The sequence below is a fragment of the Phoenix dactylifera genome, chromosome 17 (assembly GCF_051530095.1).
Source record: "Phoenix dactylifera cultivar Ajwa chromosome 17, Ajwa_hap1_PhDact_Kaust_v1.1, whole genome shotgun sequence".
In the NCBI taxonomy this organism is placed as follows: domain Eukaryota; kingdom Viridiplantae; phylum Streptophyta; class Magnoliopsida; order Arecales; family Arecaceae; genus Phoenix; species Phoenix dactylifera.
In genome coordinates, this window is record NC_143206.1 from 18,422,213 (window position 1) to 18,440,125 (window position 17,913).

Below are 17,913 nucleotides of genomic sequence, written 5' to 3' on the forward strand. Positions count from 1 at the left end.
ATGGAGATAGAAGAATGGAGTGTTAATCTATTATCTTGGTAAACTAGTACGTTTTAGGGACCATAGTTTTAATTGAAGGTTAGAATAGACTCGTGCACCCTCAGAGTCACGGAGCCAAAGGAGCCCTCGAGCATATGATTTAGGGGTAACTGCACCAAGAGGTGATAGGACCGCGACTCGGATCCGGAGCGCGTCTAGCGTACCGGAACGCAACAGCCACGTTCACGTAATCTCACGAAAACCTTGATTAACTCCGACATTTCCCCAAATGACCTTCCCCTCGGAACCTTTTACCTTCCAAAAATGCCACTCTTCTCTTCCCACCTTCCACGACCGTTGCCGGTCTCCCCTTACAGCTAGTTTTAGTCAACTTGATGACAGATTAACGAGCGCCGATTCCTATATCTTGAATTAAGACCCAAAAACATACCCACTCCCTTAGGTGGCCCGTCTGACTCCTCGATCACACCCGGGCCCACCAGATCAAGGGGGTTCTCGATGTTTAGGTGCTCTTAGCATTTCCCCGAAGAATTTTCCACCAATCCGCCCCAGCCTTAAATTTAACCCCGTCGAGGGACCGTCAGATCCCGTCTCCGCCGTTCATTCCGTGCGTCGGAAACATTTTCTTTACCCAAAAGGCCGAGCGGGGTGGGCCAACGAAAAAGAGACACTGTAATGATGGTCCCGGATGAGCCATCAAGGCCGGACAGCGAACTTCCCACAACCTCCGCACCTCCTTCCCCCTCTACTCTCGCCTTTCGACGATTCCTAGATACAGCCGCGGTAGTCGAAGCCGGGAGAGGAGCCCCCATCTCGGATACTTCGCGACTTCTTGCGTGAGACGCCCTCGCTCTCTCCCTCACTCACGCTCTTGCTTTCTTCTTGGCTCTCTCTCTTCTTGCGTCCCGCCTTCTTTGACCGAGTCCCGATTTGTTGGCCTGTTCGGCTCGGGGACTCGCTCGCTCGATGTAATAAAATAAGAAAAAGAACCGCTACAAAGAAGGAAGGAGGCAAGAGATTGCCCAAGAAAAGACGGCATCTCATTTCGGCAGCGATTCGGGAGGCGTCGGAGAAGAGGAAGAGAGGAGGAGGAGGAAGAGGAGAAACCCTAGATCCGGGCGATTTCCAGGATTTTGATGGATTGCTAGGGTTTAGGGTTTTGGAGGAGAGGGAGCGGGGGTCTGGTTGGTGGAGAGGATGATGGTGTCGAGGGGGCTGTTCGGGTGGTCGCCGCCCCACATGCAGCCGCTGACGCCGGTATCGGAGGTGTCCGAGCCGCCGGAATCGCCGTCTCCGTACATGGACTCCGGGGTGGAGGCGGTGCAGGTGGATGATGAAGGGCCGGTGGACGACGTGGAGGACATCGAGCCGCCGCCGGCCGCCGTGCCCTTCTCCAGGCTGTTCGCGTGCGCCGACGGGCTCGACTGGGTGCTGATGGTCGTCGGGGCGCTCGCCGCGGCGGCACATGGGATGGCGCTCGTCGTGTACTTGCATTTCTTTGGGAGGGCCATCAACTTGCTCAATTCGCAGAGCCTCAATTCCGAACTCCATGGCCATGAGGGCTTGCTGTTCCATAAGTTCAAAGAGGTAAATCAGAGGAGACAAATTGAATCTTTTTCCATCTCTCTTATGCTACATGATCATATTTCTGTGGTGATGATTTTAATCTTTTCTTTCTTCCTTTTAATCAGCGTTAGAATTCATTGCCTGTAATAATGACTGCAGTGTTTACATTAGGGGTTGTTTGAAAAATCTGAGGTTTTACCTATTTCGATGAATCTTTGCGTTAGGGTTTCAGGGGGGTTATCGGATATGGGCACGGTGTGATTAAGGAGAACCCAAGTAGGAAACTTCCCATTTATGTGCTTGCTTGGAGACCTATTCAGTAGTTTGATGGGCTAGGGCAAAGCCACTTGGACATCTCTTTCTTCCTTGCCAGTTTCTTCACGAGATTATTTGAACCAAGATGGGCAACCGTTTCTAATAACTTTTCTGGCATTTTTACTACCTCGCGTTATCCTGCACTGTTCGATACCTTGCCTCTCCTAGTATTTAGTTTTGTAAAGAAAAGTTATGTTAATCAACTTTCCTGTACTATAAGCAGCTTCGGTTCATAAAATGTGACAGAAGCTTTATCATGCTTGATATTTTTATTTAGTTCTTTAGTTAGTCTACATGTCTGGACGTCCTTGTGCACTTGTGTTGTACTCACAACTTCGTTTACTCTAGACAATGCATACTTGCTTTGAAGAGTGTTCTTTGTTTTGGAAGCTCTGATCGGTCAGTCGAATATATTGCCAATAATCAGTTCACTTTCTTATAGCCTCCTTAATTATCTTCTTTTCAACTTTTATGTTGGAATACACTAGATAAAAATCTAGTTATGGTAGATAAAATCTAGTTGTAGCCTTATTCCATCTCCAAAGGTTTGCCCTTATGGATCAAGATATTATCTATCATGATAGACCCCGCATTTATTGTAGTCTCTTGACTTGATGTGAACCCTGTATAGATTGAATGGTGAATTAAGTTTGCAAGGTTCATAAAACTTTCTTCTATTTTTGAGAAGTGAATTTGATATTTAAGGAAAACTATGGTCTATTGGGACTACCATCTAAGCAAGAAAATGAGTTTTGAAGATGTTCTAGGAAGTAAAGAAGAAAAAGGACATTGAGAAAATCTCCTGAAAAATTTCAAGTCAACGTCTTGATGAAAGATATAATCCCTTTCCAATATTTAATTTGAAGAAAGAGTAAAGCCCAAAGTTCTGCCAGACGAGTAAATTTTTTTGAAAGACATCTATCTCTTTCCTTTAAAATCTCTTAGCAGATAGCTTGAGGCATAATCTACTAAATTTTTTAAGTTTCTTATGGTAAGAAAGAAAGCCCAAGATAGAAATAGAAGATGTTATAAGAGATCTCTGATAGAAGACTAAGGAAAATGCACAAGCAGTAATAAGTTGGATAAGAAGGGTTCGGTATGGCTTAAGTCCATGATCTGCCGAACTGACCGGAACTGAGCGGTTCAGGTTGTACCAAACCAGTGCCGACAGCTACCGGTACGGTTCGGCTGTGAAAACCGGTACCGAACCGAAACCGGTGCGACTAGCACCGATAGAAGCGGGGAAGAAGATGAGGAAGAAGAGGAAGAAAGAAGAGAAGAAGAAGAGGAAGAAAGAAGAGAAGAAGAAGAGGAAGAAGAAAAGAAAGAGAAATAGAAGAAGAAGAGAAGGCAACTACCGGGAGAAGGAGGACCTCTCTTCCTTGCTCGTGGGAGAACGGGGGGAAATCGGGAAAGAGTGGAGAAGAGAGGAGGAGAGAGGGGAAGGAGGGTTCGGAAAGAAGAAGAAGAAGAGGAGGAAAAAAATAAAGGACAAAAAAAAAAAAAACCTGTACGCGGGGGTGAGTGGGGAACTGCGAGCCCGCTTGTGCCTGCTCGCGTTCCACGCGCAGGAAACTGCGCCCGCACGCAGTTCTCCGCGCCCGCACGTGGTTCCCCGCACGTGGGCTGCCCTGCGTGGTCTTTTAATGCTGCATAGGGCGGCATTTAATGCCTCTCTGTGGTAACGCGGACGCGCACGGGTGCACGCGAGCGTCCGCGCATCGGACGCATTTTTTTCCTATCTCGACCGGTTTGGTACCGGTACCGTACCGGTACCGGTCTTCACCGGTACATCGGTACTATCGGTACCGCAGACACTGCTTGAGTCTATACCTTAGTAACCCAAAATCTTCATTTGAGGGCAACACACCTGTATCAGAATCTCTCCAGAATCTTGAACTTACACTTGCTTCTAAAGTGCTTCCTTGCTATAAGTGTTTTTAAGATATCCGTTTCCCTGCACCCTAACCTGTCCACACATCTACTCCCAATCATGGCAATTAAGATGTCTATCTTAGCAGTTTTTATATGTCTAGAAGAGATGTTTGTAGTGGATGAGCATAGAATATGCCCAATAAATGGTAAGGAATCTTCAAAAGCATTAATTGCATTTTAAATCCACTATGTTTTTTCAAGTCAGGCCAACTGCCGGTCTGTGTGTTTTGTGCGACTTTAATTCCACTATTATGACAGTGTATGCTGAGTACAGAGTTGGGGACTCTATTGAAGTTGAAGCTTTATTTCTACTTCGAGATTACAACTGTAAATAAATCCATATTGACGGAAGCTGTAAGTGAAGTAGTATGATTGAAGTGATCTGCTATTGTCAAGCTAGGTGCAAGAATTATGTCCGTATGGGAGTTGTCGAGAAAGAATATTTCAATATAATCAAGATCTTGGGAATGCTACATTGGTAAGACATCAATCAGTATGACTACAAATGGCCTACCTGTAAGAGAGAAGAGGTGATAGAGTAGAGGTTGCAGATTCTTTCTCTGTTTTTGCCTTTCATGGTGCTGCTTCTTTCTCTGTTTTTGCCTTTCATGGTGTACCATTTGATGTATATACACTCCATCAACTAAAAGAAATAACTGCTTTGATATCTCCGTTGTCTCAACGAGCAGCTGTTAACTCAGCTGGTTGGTATCTTTCTCTCTAAGAGAGAGGTCTTAGGTTCGAAGTGGTGGTGAATAACTACCGTATTCTCCAAAAAAAAAGGGGGTATCTCACTTGTCTCAAACTTTATGTTTAATTTGAGAAGTATCATCAGAACTTTATTTAGTGCTACAATTGGGAATATCTTGAGACTGGTTATGTACATTTTGCTTTAGATATTCTTTTTTTTTCTTGCATCTGTAGATTCTTGAGGAATTACATGGTTGGTGGCAGTCATTGCTAATTCCACTCTTCGCTGTTTATTTATCTACTCACTGATAAGATATGCCCTTTTTCCTTTTCTGGTTCTTATTTGGGGGGAGGGGGGTTTTGCATGGCAAGGGATATTTCCTTACTTATGCAAGTTTCCACATGTTCTTGACATCATGTTTCAAGATGCATGAACCATTTCCTATACTGTGTATTACTTGTTCATTTCTTGTTTTAATTATTTGCTACCTCCTTTATCTTTTCTCTTTCTAGAAATTATAGTCTTGTAACTATAGTTTATTGTTAAAGAAAAATTCTTCATTTCAATTCTTCTCATTGAGGTCTCCTTATATGTGCATTTTGCTCCATATTTATCTAAACTTGCTCTATTTGTATACTCAGTGTGTAGAAAAATTCTTACCTTCCAAAGTTGATCATAATGTAATCACGAGCTTTTCTCTCATTTGCTGTTCTTCTCAATTTGCAGCATGCCCTGTACATTATCTATATAGCTGCTGGTGTTTTTGTTGCTGGATGGATAGGTAATGTCAAACTATTGTCCATCCAACTTTTTTATTATTTAATATGTTCTTGATGCATGTACTAAATTGATTAATTCTATAGAGGTCTCATGCTGGATTATTACTGGAGAGAGGCAGACTGCAGTCATCAGGTCAAAGTATGTCCAAGTCTTACTAAACCAGGACATGAGCTTTTTTGATACTTACGGGAATAATGGAGACATTGTCAGTCAAGTATTGAGTGATGTGTTGCTCATTCAATCTGCACTAAGTGAGAAAGTATGTTTACAAGCTGAGCATTCTTTTCATGCTGCAGACAGATATTCTTATTCCATTGTGTCACTGCTGTAGTATGTAAAATAGATTTCTTTTAAAATCTGATTGATTTCCTTGGAGTCTCAACTAACGGGTATTGTATCTGATAATTGTTGCAACTTTGTTACAGGTTGGAAACTATATCCATAACATGGCTACATTTTTTGGTGGTCTGGTCATTGGGTTGATCAACTGTTGGCAGATTGCCCTTCTAACACTAGGCACTGGCCCATTCATTGTAGCTGCCGGCGGAATATCAAATATATTTCTGCACAGGCTTGCTGAAAATATTCAAGATGCCTATGCTGAAGCAGCGAGCATAGCTGAACAGGTTTTTCTTGGTGCAATGAATCAACACTATTTCTAATAAAATTTCATAGTCTGGGCACATGTTAGTCGTGTGTCTGTTTGATTGGTTTCTGGCTGATAGTTTGCTTCCTCAGATTGTTTTCAGTTGAGTATGAATGTTTCCTTCATGTTTATCATAACAACTATGTGCTATGATCATTATAAATAAATTCAAAGAGGTTAAATACATAAACCAAGTTGCTTGACTATTTAAAATTATTGCAGCTTATCAAGACACTGCTTAGATGGCGTTTGGTACCCAAATGGGATTGCTATAGTGATCTTAAATCATTGGGGATTCTTATCTTGCGGTAATATGATCCCTGATGATCTAAGATCACCGTGTTTGGTTTGCTATGTTTCAGTGATTAAAAATTCTTGGGTATCCACGAGTAACTTATTTGGTATTTCGCAGGAATCCAAGATTACGGACCATATAATATCAAAATTATTACTTACCATAATATATATATATATATATTATAATAAATTATCAATATATTTATTAATATATTACATAAAAATATCTTATTTAATCCTATAATTATTAATTCTATAAAAAATAAATTAATTGTTATTATAGAATTAATATTTTTTATTTGTAATAATATATTATTATTTTAATATTAATATATAGTTTGATTAGGAAAATAAGGCAAACAGAAGCAATATATTAAATAATTTTGTAATATAAATATAAAGTGCAATAATATGTTTTCATTATAATTTAAAATTATAATCGAATAATAATATGATAATAATAATATATTATAATATAATATGTATCATAAATACATATATGCAATTTTAATATAATATAATATATATAATATTGATATAATATATTAGGTATATTATACTATTTTTTTGTTGGATTGAGGGGCATTTTTGTCCCCAAATTTCACCTCGAGATCACTGCCCTGGGGTGATTTTGGATATCCGACTTCAAAGATGGATTTTCCATCACTATGTTGGGCGGTGATTTGAGGAGTAGGGGTGATTTGAGATCATTGCCACGTATGATCACAATGGTGCAACCAAACATGATGATCTCATTGCCTCCATCCACATTGCCCTTAATCTTGGGATTATCATCCTATACCAAATGCCCTCTTAAATAGCTCTCTTGCCTTTGCCTAGAAAGCTTGATGATTGTAATTGCTGAATAGGTCACTTGTTTAAGCATATGGACCTCTTTATTCCTTTGGCTTTTGTACCTGAACAGAACTATGTTGTCTTCTTCATTTAAATATGATATTTAACTTCAGCTGCTGTGTCATTATCGCATTTCCTAGAGGCCATCTGAAGGATTATAATTAAATTAAAGATACTTGTGTGTGGTTCTAATAACAACTCAACACTCCAAATTATGAAATTGCATGAATGAAATCTGCAATCAAAAGGCCAACTGCATTGATTAAATGGAGCGTGATGCTTATACAATTATGCATGATCTTGTTAAAGAACCCAGCATGGATCATTTGGTTATGCAGACAATGTCCTATGGCCACTGTGAAAACTGATCATCTTTGTCTTGAGAAACTTTGGTGATACTGCTGTTGTGGGCTGCTCTTTTACCATACCATCTTTGGAAAGTAAATTTGTTACACGGCCTTCTTTAACTAATACTAATATACATATATATAGAAATATCTACTTCCCATAATTACAACAATTTGCAAGTTTGTTTCCCTGCCCTCCCATTTGGATGTTATTTTTGGATGTTATATTATGATGTTGGCTTTTGATATATCCAAAACTGTATATGCTGTCAAGTTATTATTTCATGTGTCTGTCTGAGATGGAAATTAGTAATAATAGTTTGCAGCAATGAATCAAATAGCAGTGCCATTATGCGATTGCCAGTCACATTATGAATTATTAGCAGCAGAATGCATATGGTGTGATTCTGCAAATTTATGCAGTTAATGTTGTGAAACAAGTAATACCAGAACATACATTCTGAAAACCATCACTGGTGATAAGTTGGTCCAGTTTTTTTGTAGTAAGATATGGCATGGCAGTTGCTTATAAACTGATGATCTATCATTAATCTATGCAGGCAATTGCATACGTGAGGACTTTGTTTGCCTTCTCAAATGAAACTCTGGCGAAGTATTCGTATGCTACATCACTTCAAGCAACTCTGCGGTATGGGATATTGATAAGTCTCGTGCAAGGCCTTGGTCTTGGATTCACATATGGACTTGCAATATGTTCTTGTGCTTTACAACTCTGGGTTGGAAGGTTCCTGATTTCACATGGAAAAGCTAATGGTGGTGAAATTATAACAGCCCTGTTCGCTGTAATTCTGAGTGGCCTGTAAGCATTTGCCATCTTTTGAAGTGGAAATGTTATTTTCTTTTTCAATCATATCATTTTTCTTATTTATATTTTTATCATTTACAGTGGACTAAATCAAGCAGCCACAAACTTTTACTCATTTGAACAAGGGAGAATTGCAGCTTATAGACTTTATGAGATGATAAGCCGTTCGACCTCCACTGTTAATCAGGATGGAAATACTTTAGCTTCAGTGCAAGGAAATATTGAATTCCGGAATGTATATTTCAGCTATCTGTCTCGTCCTGAGATTCCCATTTTAAGTGGTTTCTACCTAACTGTACCTGCTAGGAAAACTGTGGCTCTTGTTGGTAGGAATGGTTCAGGAAAAAGCAGTATAATTCCTCTTATGGAGCGCTTCTATGATCCTACATTAGGTATTATTATCATCAATTCATTCCCCCCTGTGCAGATTTCATGTGCATTTCTTGGACTCATGACTGCAGAGTTGAAAGGCTTCATTTCCTTTTGGTGCAGGTGAAGTTCTTTTGGATGGTGAGAATATAAAAAACCTGAAGCTAGAATGGTTAAGAAGCCAAATAGGACTAGTCACCCAGGAACCGGCTTTGTTAAGTTTGAGCATCAGGGAAAACATTGCCTATGGAAGATCTGCTACATTTGATCAAATAGAAGAGGCAGCTAAAACAGCACATGCACACACATTTATCAGTTCACTTGAAAAGGGATATGGCACACAGGTAGTACACAATATGTTTAAACCTGTTTGACTGAGTATCTATATTGATTCCCTCCCCATTCATTGATGGAGTTAAATGCATATCAGGTTGGCAGGGCTGGTTTAGCATTGACTGAAGAACAAAAAATAAAGCTTTCTGTTGCTCGTGCTGTGCTTTCAAACCCATCTATTCTTCTACTCGATGAGGTCACAGGTGGCCTTGACTTTGAGGCAGAAAGAGCTGTTCAGGAGGCATTGGATATTCTCATGTTGGGACGGTCCACTATTATAATAGCTAGACGCCTTAGCCTTATAAGGAATGCTGATTATATTGCAGTGATGGAAGAGGGTCAGCTTGTTGAAATGGGTACACATGATGAATTGCTGAATCTAGATGGCCTTTATGCAGAACTCCTAAGATATGAGGAAGCAGCAAAGCTTCCTAAGAGGTATGTATACGCTAAGACAAATTTCTGCTCAAAGATGTGTGATATCCTTTCATAATATGGTTTAAGAATTTTATATACTTAGTTTACTATAATGATTAGTTTTTGCTGCACCTTTCCATTTGAAAATTGCTTATATACTCGACTCTCTAGCGTCTGTTATATGGTTGTCAATTTAAAGCCAACATTACTTTTGATTCATTTTCTAGGTGTTCCATATGGCTTGTGTGTTGGTGAATACTTACACACTAGTTAAAGTGTGCTTCAGCTTTGTAACATCATTCATAGCACCTGCATATTATTTCTCTGGATGATTACAAAACCATTTTGTGTATCGTTTTCCTCTTTTCATATCTGTAACTATCTATCAATCTATAAATGTACCATCCAAGTTAGAGACCTTTTTTTTTTCAAGTTATATTAGTTTAAGTGTCTGCTATTATTCTTATATTCAAGTGATGTATCTTCAGTATGAAAAAAAAAGAGACTACGTATTGGTCCAGCCATCACAATATCTAATTTATGTCTATGCATCCCTAAAATTTACATCTAAGGGGCCCGTTATTGACCAATATCTGGCTATCTTGTGTGTATCTACCAATATGGGCTTGAATTAGCCAACACTTTGACTCATGATGTGGGTACCAAGGGTCCGTGTCCAAAAAAATTTGACATGGGAATCTTCTAAAAATCGGACATGAGGATAGGTCTGTTTTTTTATATATGTAAGTGTAAATATGTATTGATATATGCATATAATACATAATTAGCTACATCTAACACATAAGAAGACCCAAAGTTTGGAGTGTACAAGTAACATTGGCACGAGCAGATACCTGCTGATAAGTGTCCTATTGGTATGTTCAACAAGAGGCCTTTGGTGTTTGCGGTATGTAGATGGTATAATGGGAACCGGTTTGACTTACCTCCTGAAGTGACGCAGTCAGGGCATGAATGGTATCCAACAGCTGAATGGTGCTGTTCTCAGCTGTTCCTCTGGGGAAAGGAGCAAGGTTCATGAGGGTTCGTTGGATTTGGCTCCAATCATTTGTTGTGCCATCTGCTTGATGCAATCCATTTGGAGGCAAGATAAACTGCTTCCAGTGTAATTTTAGTTGATAAGCTAGGGAAGTTGATGCTGCTGATGGCTGACATTATAGCTGAATTGAAGAACAAAGTTTACAGAATGTTCCTGTGGTGAGATATACATGGAGAATTGGAGATGAAGATGTAGTTTGAACTGAAGTACCAGAGATTACCCAAGCAAGTTGAATTCACTATTATGCATCACGAAATAGAAACAATTGATAGATGAGGGTGTTATAGATAGGATCATAGCAGTCTGGATGGATTTAGTACAGTTGTTGAGTATCATATATGGGTCGTTCTTTTCAAAGGAGAAGTTCAACGTAACAGTTTTTTTTGTGAGTTGGAATGCTAAACATTGTATAGATCTCGAATATGTGATGGTTATGGCAATGATGTGGATGCTAAAGTAAATGTAATTAATTTTTAGGATTGTGTGAGTTGATTAGATTAAATTTAGGAATAACTTGGCAAGGGAGTGGTACTTAAGATGGGTTAATCATGCACAATTGTATAGATCCCATTTGAGAGAGGGGTCTAAAATCAGCGGAAAATGGAAAATTTTCAGGAGATTAAAGAAGCTTTTATGAAATAGAAATATATTGTGTTTGCTGTTTTGGGGGATGCCTTGCATTCATTTGGCACGAAGTAAGCATTACTGATTAAATAACTTTGCTTGCTGAATTGTCCATGCACTGTATTGTTTGTGGTATGCTTAAATGAAGACCAAGTGTATGTGGAATTGTCTAGTCTGTATAAGTTCTTTTGAACGAAGATCTGTTTAGACGTACAGCAAAACCATCATGTAGAATCGTTGATGGAATTTTGCATATCAGCTGATTAATTTACGAAGTCAAACATAACATCTTCTAAAGAACAGTTTATAGTCATTACTGTATGGGCATCCTATGTCACCCCAGATACTTTCTTCTTGTATTAGTTCCCTTTTATTACTTTGATCAGTCCCATCTAATGGAAAATGATGTTCTAGGCTATTCTGAGGAATATATGCATTACCGTAAGATTACGGGCATGTAGCTTCACAGGTGGTTCTTGTGGAAATCCAGAAACAGTCGTGTGTTTAGATACACTTGAGGTTTTGTTGAGTGCTGAGTATGGCCATAATGCCACTCTCATAGAGGGGACTTTTTTCCAATCTTCTTGAAAGTCTGGAGGGATGCCTCAACATGAGGTGAACTTGAATTTGAACAAGGACCAGGACATTAAAGGGTGGATTCTTTGTGTGACACTTAGGCTGGTGCTAAATATCATGTTTATGTCATTGGAGACATTTCAGCTGCCGACTGCTGTATGTTTAAGTGGTGGATGTTTTATCATTATTGTTTTGTTCAGAGTGGGAAGGACTTTATCAAGTGCTTTATGCTAGGCTTAGGAAGCTTTTGTCCTCGTAGAAGTCAGGTCACCGAAATGTTTAAGGTAAAGTGACATATTTTGGGACACCTGGTGAATCTTTGTAGAGAAATTGATTGTCTAAATTGTGGGAGAAGTCTAGATCGCAGATTGGAAGATTATCATGAGAAAAGCTTGTAGTTTGTTAGTTTGAGAACTTGCTATGTATTTTGCTATTTTGGCTTTGGTCTTTATTATATTGTCATGATATACATCAAGGATTGCCGAACCGGTACCGAAGGATGTACTAGCCAATGACCGATATGGCATGGTGGTGGTCCGTACCGTGCCATTCCGGGGCATATCGAACTAGAGAGTGCCGAAAGGGGAGGGGGGGGAGGGAGGGAGAGAGAGGGAGAGAGGGCTCGAACAGCCCTCCTCGTTGTTTTTTTTTTGGGGGGGGGGGGAGAGATGGGGGGAGGGAGAGAGAGGGAGAGAGGGCTCGAACAGCCCTCCTCGTTGTTTTTTTTTGGGGGGGGGGGGGAGAGATGGGGGGAGGGAGAGGGGGAGAGAGAGAGAGGGCTCGAACAGCCCTCCTTGTGTCAAGGGGAGAGAGGGAGGGAGATAGTGACTTACCTAGCTAGTCGGCGACGACGATGGAGGGGCTAGGGTTTCGAAGGGGGAGGGGCGAATGAAACAGGTGCAGCAGGGCAGCGAAGAGTGAATAGAGAAAATGTGAGCCCTCGATTGATCGATCCTTCTATACTGAATTGACCCCTCGAACAATGCTGGTAACTGACCGGTCTAGTTTGCTACACCCCGAATTGGCCAGTTCGGCATGGTTCGGCAAACTGTGATATACATTATGCTACTTTATATTTTGTGATTCTCTATTTTTAGTACTTATCTTTATCCTTTTTAGGAAAACTTAGGCATGCTTTATTTTTATCAAAAAAATGAAGACTAGCTTTTGCAGCTTGTTAAAATTTGTTCCTATCTTTTATTTATTTTGTGAACTACAAGCTTCTAGATCTATCTGCTGTTATATTTTCCTGAAAGCTGTGTATTTAATGACATTGTTACTGTCACGAATATGCACTTTTGAATGGCTAAAATCATGAAGCATTACATCTCATATCAAGTCATTGTCCATTTGAGTGATCCAACATTCATTTATTTAATTCATTTCATGCTTGCACTCATCACATGCTCGTTGCTCCTTCAATGCATCAAGCTGAGTAAATATTTAGAGGCTTTTATTTACCTTTCCAGGACACCAATCAGGAATTATAGAGAGTCTACAACTTTCCAAATTGAAAGGGATTCATCAGCAAGCTACAGTTTTCAAGAGTCCTCATCTCCTAAGATGGCAAAATCACCCTCTCTTCAAAGAGCACATGGTTTTCATACATTTCGGCAGCAAGATTCCAGTTACAGCTCTCATGAATCACCAAAGGTCCACAGCCCACCCTCAGAGCAAATGGTGGAAAATGGGTTGCCCTTGGTGGCAGCAGAAAGAGCCCCATCCATCAAAAGACAGGACAGTTTTGAAATGAGATTGCCTGAGCTTCCCAAAATTGATGTTCATTCTGTACATCGACAATCCTCAAATGCTTCAGACCCCGAATCACCTGTTTCTCCACTTTTGACATCTGATCCTAAAAATGAGCGTTCTCATTCGAAAACGTTTAGCCGTCCTCTTAATCAGTTTGATGATATGCATGCTAAACAGAGGGAGGTGAATGACTTGCAGCACCAAAAACTGCCTTCCTTGTGGAGGCTTGCAGGGCTTAGTTTCGCAGAATGGCTTTATGCTCTTCTAGGGAGCTTAGGTGCTGCAATTTTTGGTTCATTTAATCCGCTTCTTGCTTACACTATTGCACTGATAGTGGCAGCATACTACAGAATTGATGTCCAAGATATACACCACGAGGTGAACAAATGGTGCTTGATCATTGCATGCATGGGTATTATTACAGTGGTTGCCAACTTTCTACAGCACTTCTATTTTGGCATAATGGGGGAGAAGATGACCGAGAGAGTTAGAAGGATGATGTTCTCAGGTAATTAACATTGTCTTTATGTTGTAGGAAATTTCTTTTTGCATGAACTTTTACTATTTATGGCAGATCATATGATATTTTCACAGTAAACATGCATGTCAACTGATCTGTAACTTTTTCCAGCAATATTGCGTAATGAAGTTGGATGGTTTGATGAAGAAGAGAACAGTGCAGATACGCTGTCCATGCGTTTGGCAAATGATGCGACATTTGTCCGTGCTGCTTTCAGCAATCGACTTTCTATATTCATACAGGACACTTCAGCAGTTGTTGTTGCGCTTGTTATCGGGATGCTGCTAGAATGGCGAGTGGCTCTGGTTGCATTCGCAACCATACCCATCCTAATAGTTTCTGCCATTGCACAGGTTAGTAGTTGCATTTTATATAAAGACAACAATCTTTGATATGGTTTTCAAAGTTTAGTGCCAAGGGGATGTGTTAGAAACATGATTCAATATAAGATATTAATGGAGTTTCATCCCTCAAAGTTTTATTGGATTCATAGAATGAAAGTTAGTCTGCCTTCTAAGCTTATTTCCGTGGGTTCAATCGCCTTCCAATTAATCTGGTCGCCTTTTTATGAGTCATTCTGTGAACAGTTTGGGAGAAGCAAGACTGTGAGTTCGCTGGAACATTCTCTGGCCATTGTTAAGCATGAGATTAGAAGTGAATTATACATGTCTTTGTTGTCAGCTTTGGGAACTTTGCTGAAGCAACAGTCATGGATATGGCGCTTTGCAGTAATTATTGTTGCATTGTAATAATTTTGGCAGCTTCGATTCTTGCAGAAATGAAATTCTTTAGGCATAAGGATCATGAATGGGTGCAATTTTAGTTTTTGGATGGGTTGACTGAATCTGTAGACTTGGGCAGACAAATACATTCAAGAGGATTGAATTATCCTATCAATAGAACTCATTCAGCACCAATATTCCTTCGGAGTATCTATTATTCTTTTATTTACTATAAACACTTATGTTGCCTCTGTTTCAGGGTTAAGATGAAATAAGACCCCCTTTAACCCACTTAATCCAAATATTCTTGCTAAGCATCCTTTATCGACCTACTTTTTCTTGGTGTAGGCTAGATAACTAGGGAGGTAAGACGACCACTTTTCCCCTTTAACAATGAGTACACTGTACCACCCTTGTAATATTTTACTCTGGATTGAAGTGGGCTAGGGATAGTTTAATCCATTTGTTTGGGACACTTATTTTGCAATCCAAGGGAGCTTTAAATGGGACAGGTACTTTGAGGTATTTTTCTCACACGTGAAATGGCAAATGCTGGGTTAAGTCAGCTAAATTTTTTTCACCTCTCTCAGGAATATATTAATATGTTTATTGAAAATACTTAATGTACTACCATAATGCAAAAAATCTAATGGAATATACAAGGTAATGACATGCAATTAATTTATATCTCTGGCAATCATCTTTTTTGAATTTTTCTTTTCTCTTAATTGATTATCTAATACAGCAACTTGACTGCTTGTGGTTTTGCTGGTGCTCTGTGCTCATTGTTTGCATGATGACTTGAAGTGTCAACATTATTTGCGTTTGGGTTTTTTGCCAGTGCTTATAATGTCCCATAACATTAAGGACCTCCAATATGAGATCACATCAGGGTTATACGAGGGTAAATTTCTCTCCTTCGAGTATGGGAGTGACCATTTTTTTTTTACTTGCAGAAAATGTGGCTTGCTGGGTTCTCCAGGGGAATTCAGGAGATGCACAGGAAGGCCTCTTTGGTCCTTGAAGATGCAGTTAGAAACATTTATACTGTAGTGGCATTTTGTGCTGGTAACAAGGTGATGGAGCTGTACAGATTGCAGCTATATAAAATACTCAAGCAGAGTTTTTTTCATGGAATGGGCATTGGTTTTGCCTTTGGCTTCTCGCAGTTCATGCTTTTTGCATGTAATGCTCTTCTCCTTTGGTACACTGCAGTTTCTGTGAAGGATGATCGTCTCACGATATCTACGGCACTTAAAGAGTACATAGTCTTCTCTTTTGCCACTTTTGCTTTGGTGGAGCCATTTGGGCTTGCTCCTTATATTCTTAAACGGCGGAAGTCCCTCACATCAGTATTTGAAATCATTGACCGTGAGCCGAAGATTGATCCTGATGATAATACTGGCCTTAAACCTCCTAATGTTTATGGAAGCATCGAGCTCAGAAATGTCGATTTTTGCTACCCTACTCGCCCTGAAGTGATGGTGCTTAGCAATTTCAGTCTTAAAGTCAATGGTGGACAAACGATAGCAGTGGTGGGTGTTTCAGGATCTGGGAAGAGCACGATAATTTCTTTAATTGAGAGATTCTATGATCCTGTTTCTGGGCAAGTTTTGTTGGATGGTCGGGATTTGAAGCTGTTCAACTTGAGATGGTTGCGGAGCCACATGGGTTTGGTTCAACAGGAGCCGGTTATCTTTTCAACGACAATAAAAGAAAACATTATCTATGCAAGGCACAATGCAACAGAGGCCGAGTTGAAAGAAGCAGCAAGAATAGCAAATGCCCACCATTTCATCAGCAGCTTGCCACATGGTTATGACACGCATGTGGGAATGAGAGGGGTAGACTTGACACCTGGGCAGAAGCAGCGGATTGCCATTGCTCGGGTCGTGCTGAAAAATGCTCCCATTCTGTTGTTGGATGAGGCCAGCTCTGCAATAGAGTCCGAGTCAGGTAGAGTGGTGCAGGAGGCCCTTGACACACTAATTATGGGAAACAAGACAACAATTCTTATTGCACATAGAGCAGCAATGATGAGGCACGTGGATAACATCGTGGTCCTAAATTGTGGCAGGATAGTTGAACAGGGTACCCATGATTCCCTGGTGCAGATGAATGGTTTGTATGTTAGATTGATGCAACCTCATTTCAGTAAGGGCCTTCGTCAGCATCGACTTGTCTAGATAGAGGTTTCTTTGATGGTATCTGTAAATTTTTTTCAGTGTGGGCTCGAGTTCTCCTTCACCCATTCTCCATTTCTGGGAATTTCAATACTGCCACCCCATCAGTGGATGAAATTTATTGTCGTGGCAATTTGCATGTAGAATGGGTGTGATGGAGAACTGACAGGTTTGTAACATGGTTGATTGTGGTGGCTGGTGATAGTTGACAATTGTTCAAATGCTAGGGTTGATAGGACTGGGAAATAGTTGTGGAGTTTGGAGGACGATGAACGACTGAGGCGGGATTCTGGAGTGGTTTGTGTTATGCATTCTTTTGGAGGCTTGGACACTCTTTACTGGGTTTATGCTGCCTCCATAGTGTATTAATTTGTTAATCAAAAGGCTTTTTTCCTCCTCACAGCTCGTGGCTCGATAGTGGAAATGCTAATCTTCCAATTTCACTTCTTGTTTGAAATTTTTTTCTATCTACAGCTTTGTTATTTCTAATCTGTGATGTTCATGAATGTAGGGGTAAAAATAAAAAATGTTAAGCAGGGTATGTTACCTTGTTCTGCTAACATCTGATTCTGCTAATTCTCCCAATGCCAGCATGCTACTTGCCGCCTCCATGCTTCAGCGATAAAAATGTATCTTGCGAGATTTCTTTTTGCCTTTTCTTTTGAAGATGTGTCAACAAGATTGTGCTGCTTTTATACGAGATTGTGATGGCCAATATTTAGAAAATTAAACTGCAGATTGGAGTGTATCTCGGTATGTAGGTGAATTTACTTCAAGTGACCTATTCTATAGTGCGAAACTTTAATTTGCAGTGTCGAGATTTAACTCCTTACTGCCTAGATCCATGCGAAGTCAAATGTTTGTCATCTGATGGTATATTATATTTTGGTAATAGAAATTATTTTACCAGGCAGCTATTTATAGAGTCGCAGAGGATACTAGTACCAGTCTACGTCCGGTCAGCTATAAGTCACGGCCTGGGTTGGGTCCCGTGATTGGTGGCCTATACGTGACCAGGTCAGGAATCAGGATACGGACTATTTCCTCCCATGTCAAGCAACCGAGGTCAGAAGGTCAATCTTAGGTGACCTAAGATTTGGGT

General features: G+C 40.1%; 1 protein-coding gene across 1 annotated transcript; it reads left to right on the forward strand.

Moving 5' to 3' along the window:
- The first annotated feature begins 666 nt into the window (after nucleotides 1-666).
- On the forward strand, nucleotides 667-17,213 carry LOC103711386 (ABC transporter B family member 20-like). The gene is made up of 11 exons (XM_008797511.6): nucleotides 667-1,587; nucleotides 5,234-5,288; nucleotides 5,371-5,546; nucleotides 5,713-5,913; nucleotides 7,993-8,252; nucleotides 8,340-8,650; nucleotides 8,751-8,971; nucleotides 9,058-9,398; nucleotides 13,104-13,894; nucleotides 14,018-14,259; nucleotides 15,585-17,213. The coding sequence occupies exons 1-11, from the start codon at nucleotides 1,198-1,200 to the stop codon at nucleotides 16,812-16,814; spliced, it is 4,218 nt and encodes a 1,405-aa protein (XP_008795733.1). The 5' UTR covers nucleotides 667-1,197; the 3' UTR covers nucleotides 16,815-17,213.
- Nucleotides 17,214-17,913: the final 700 nt, after the last annotated feature.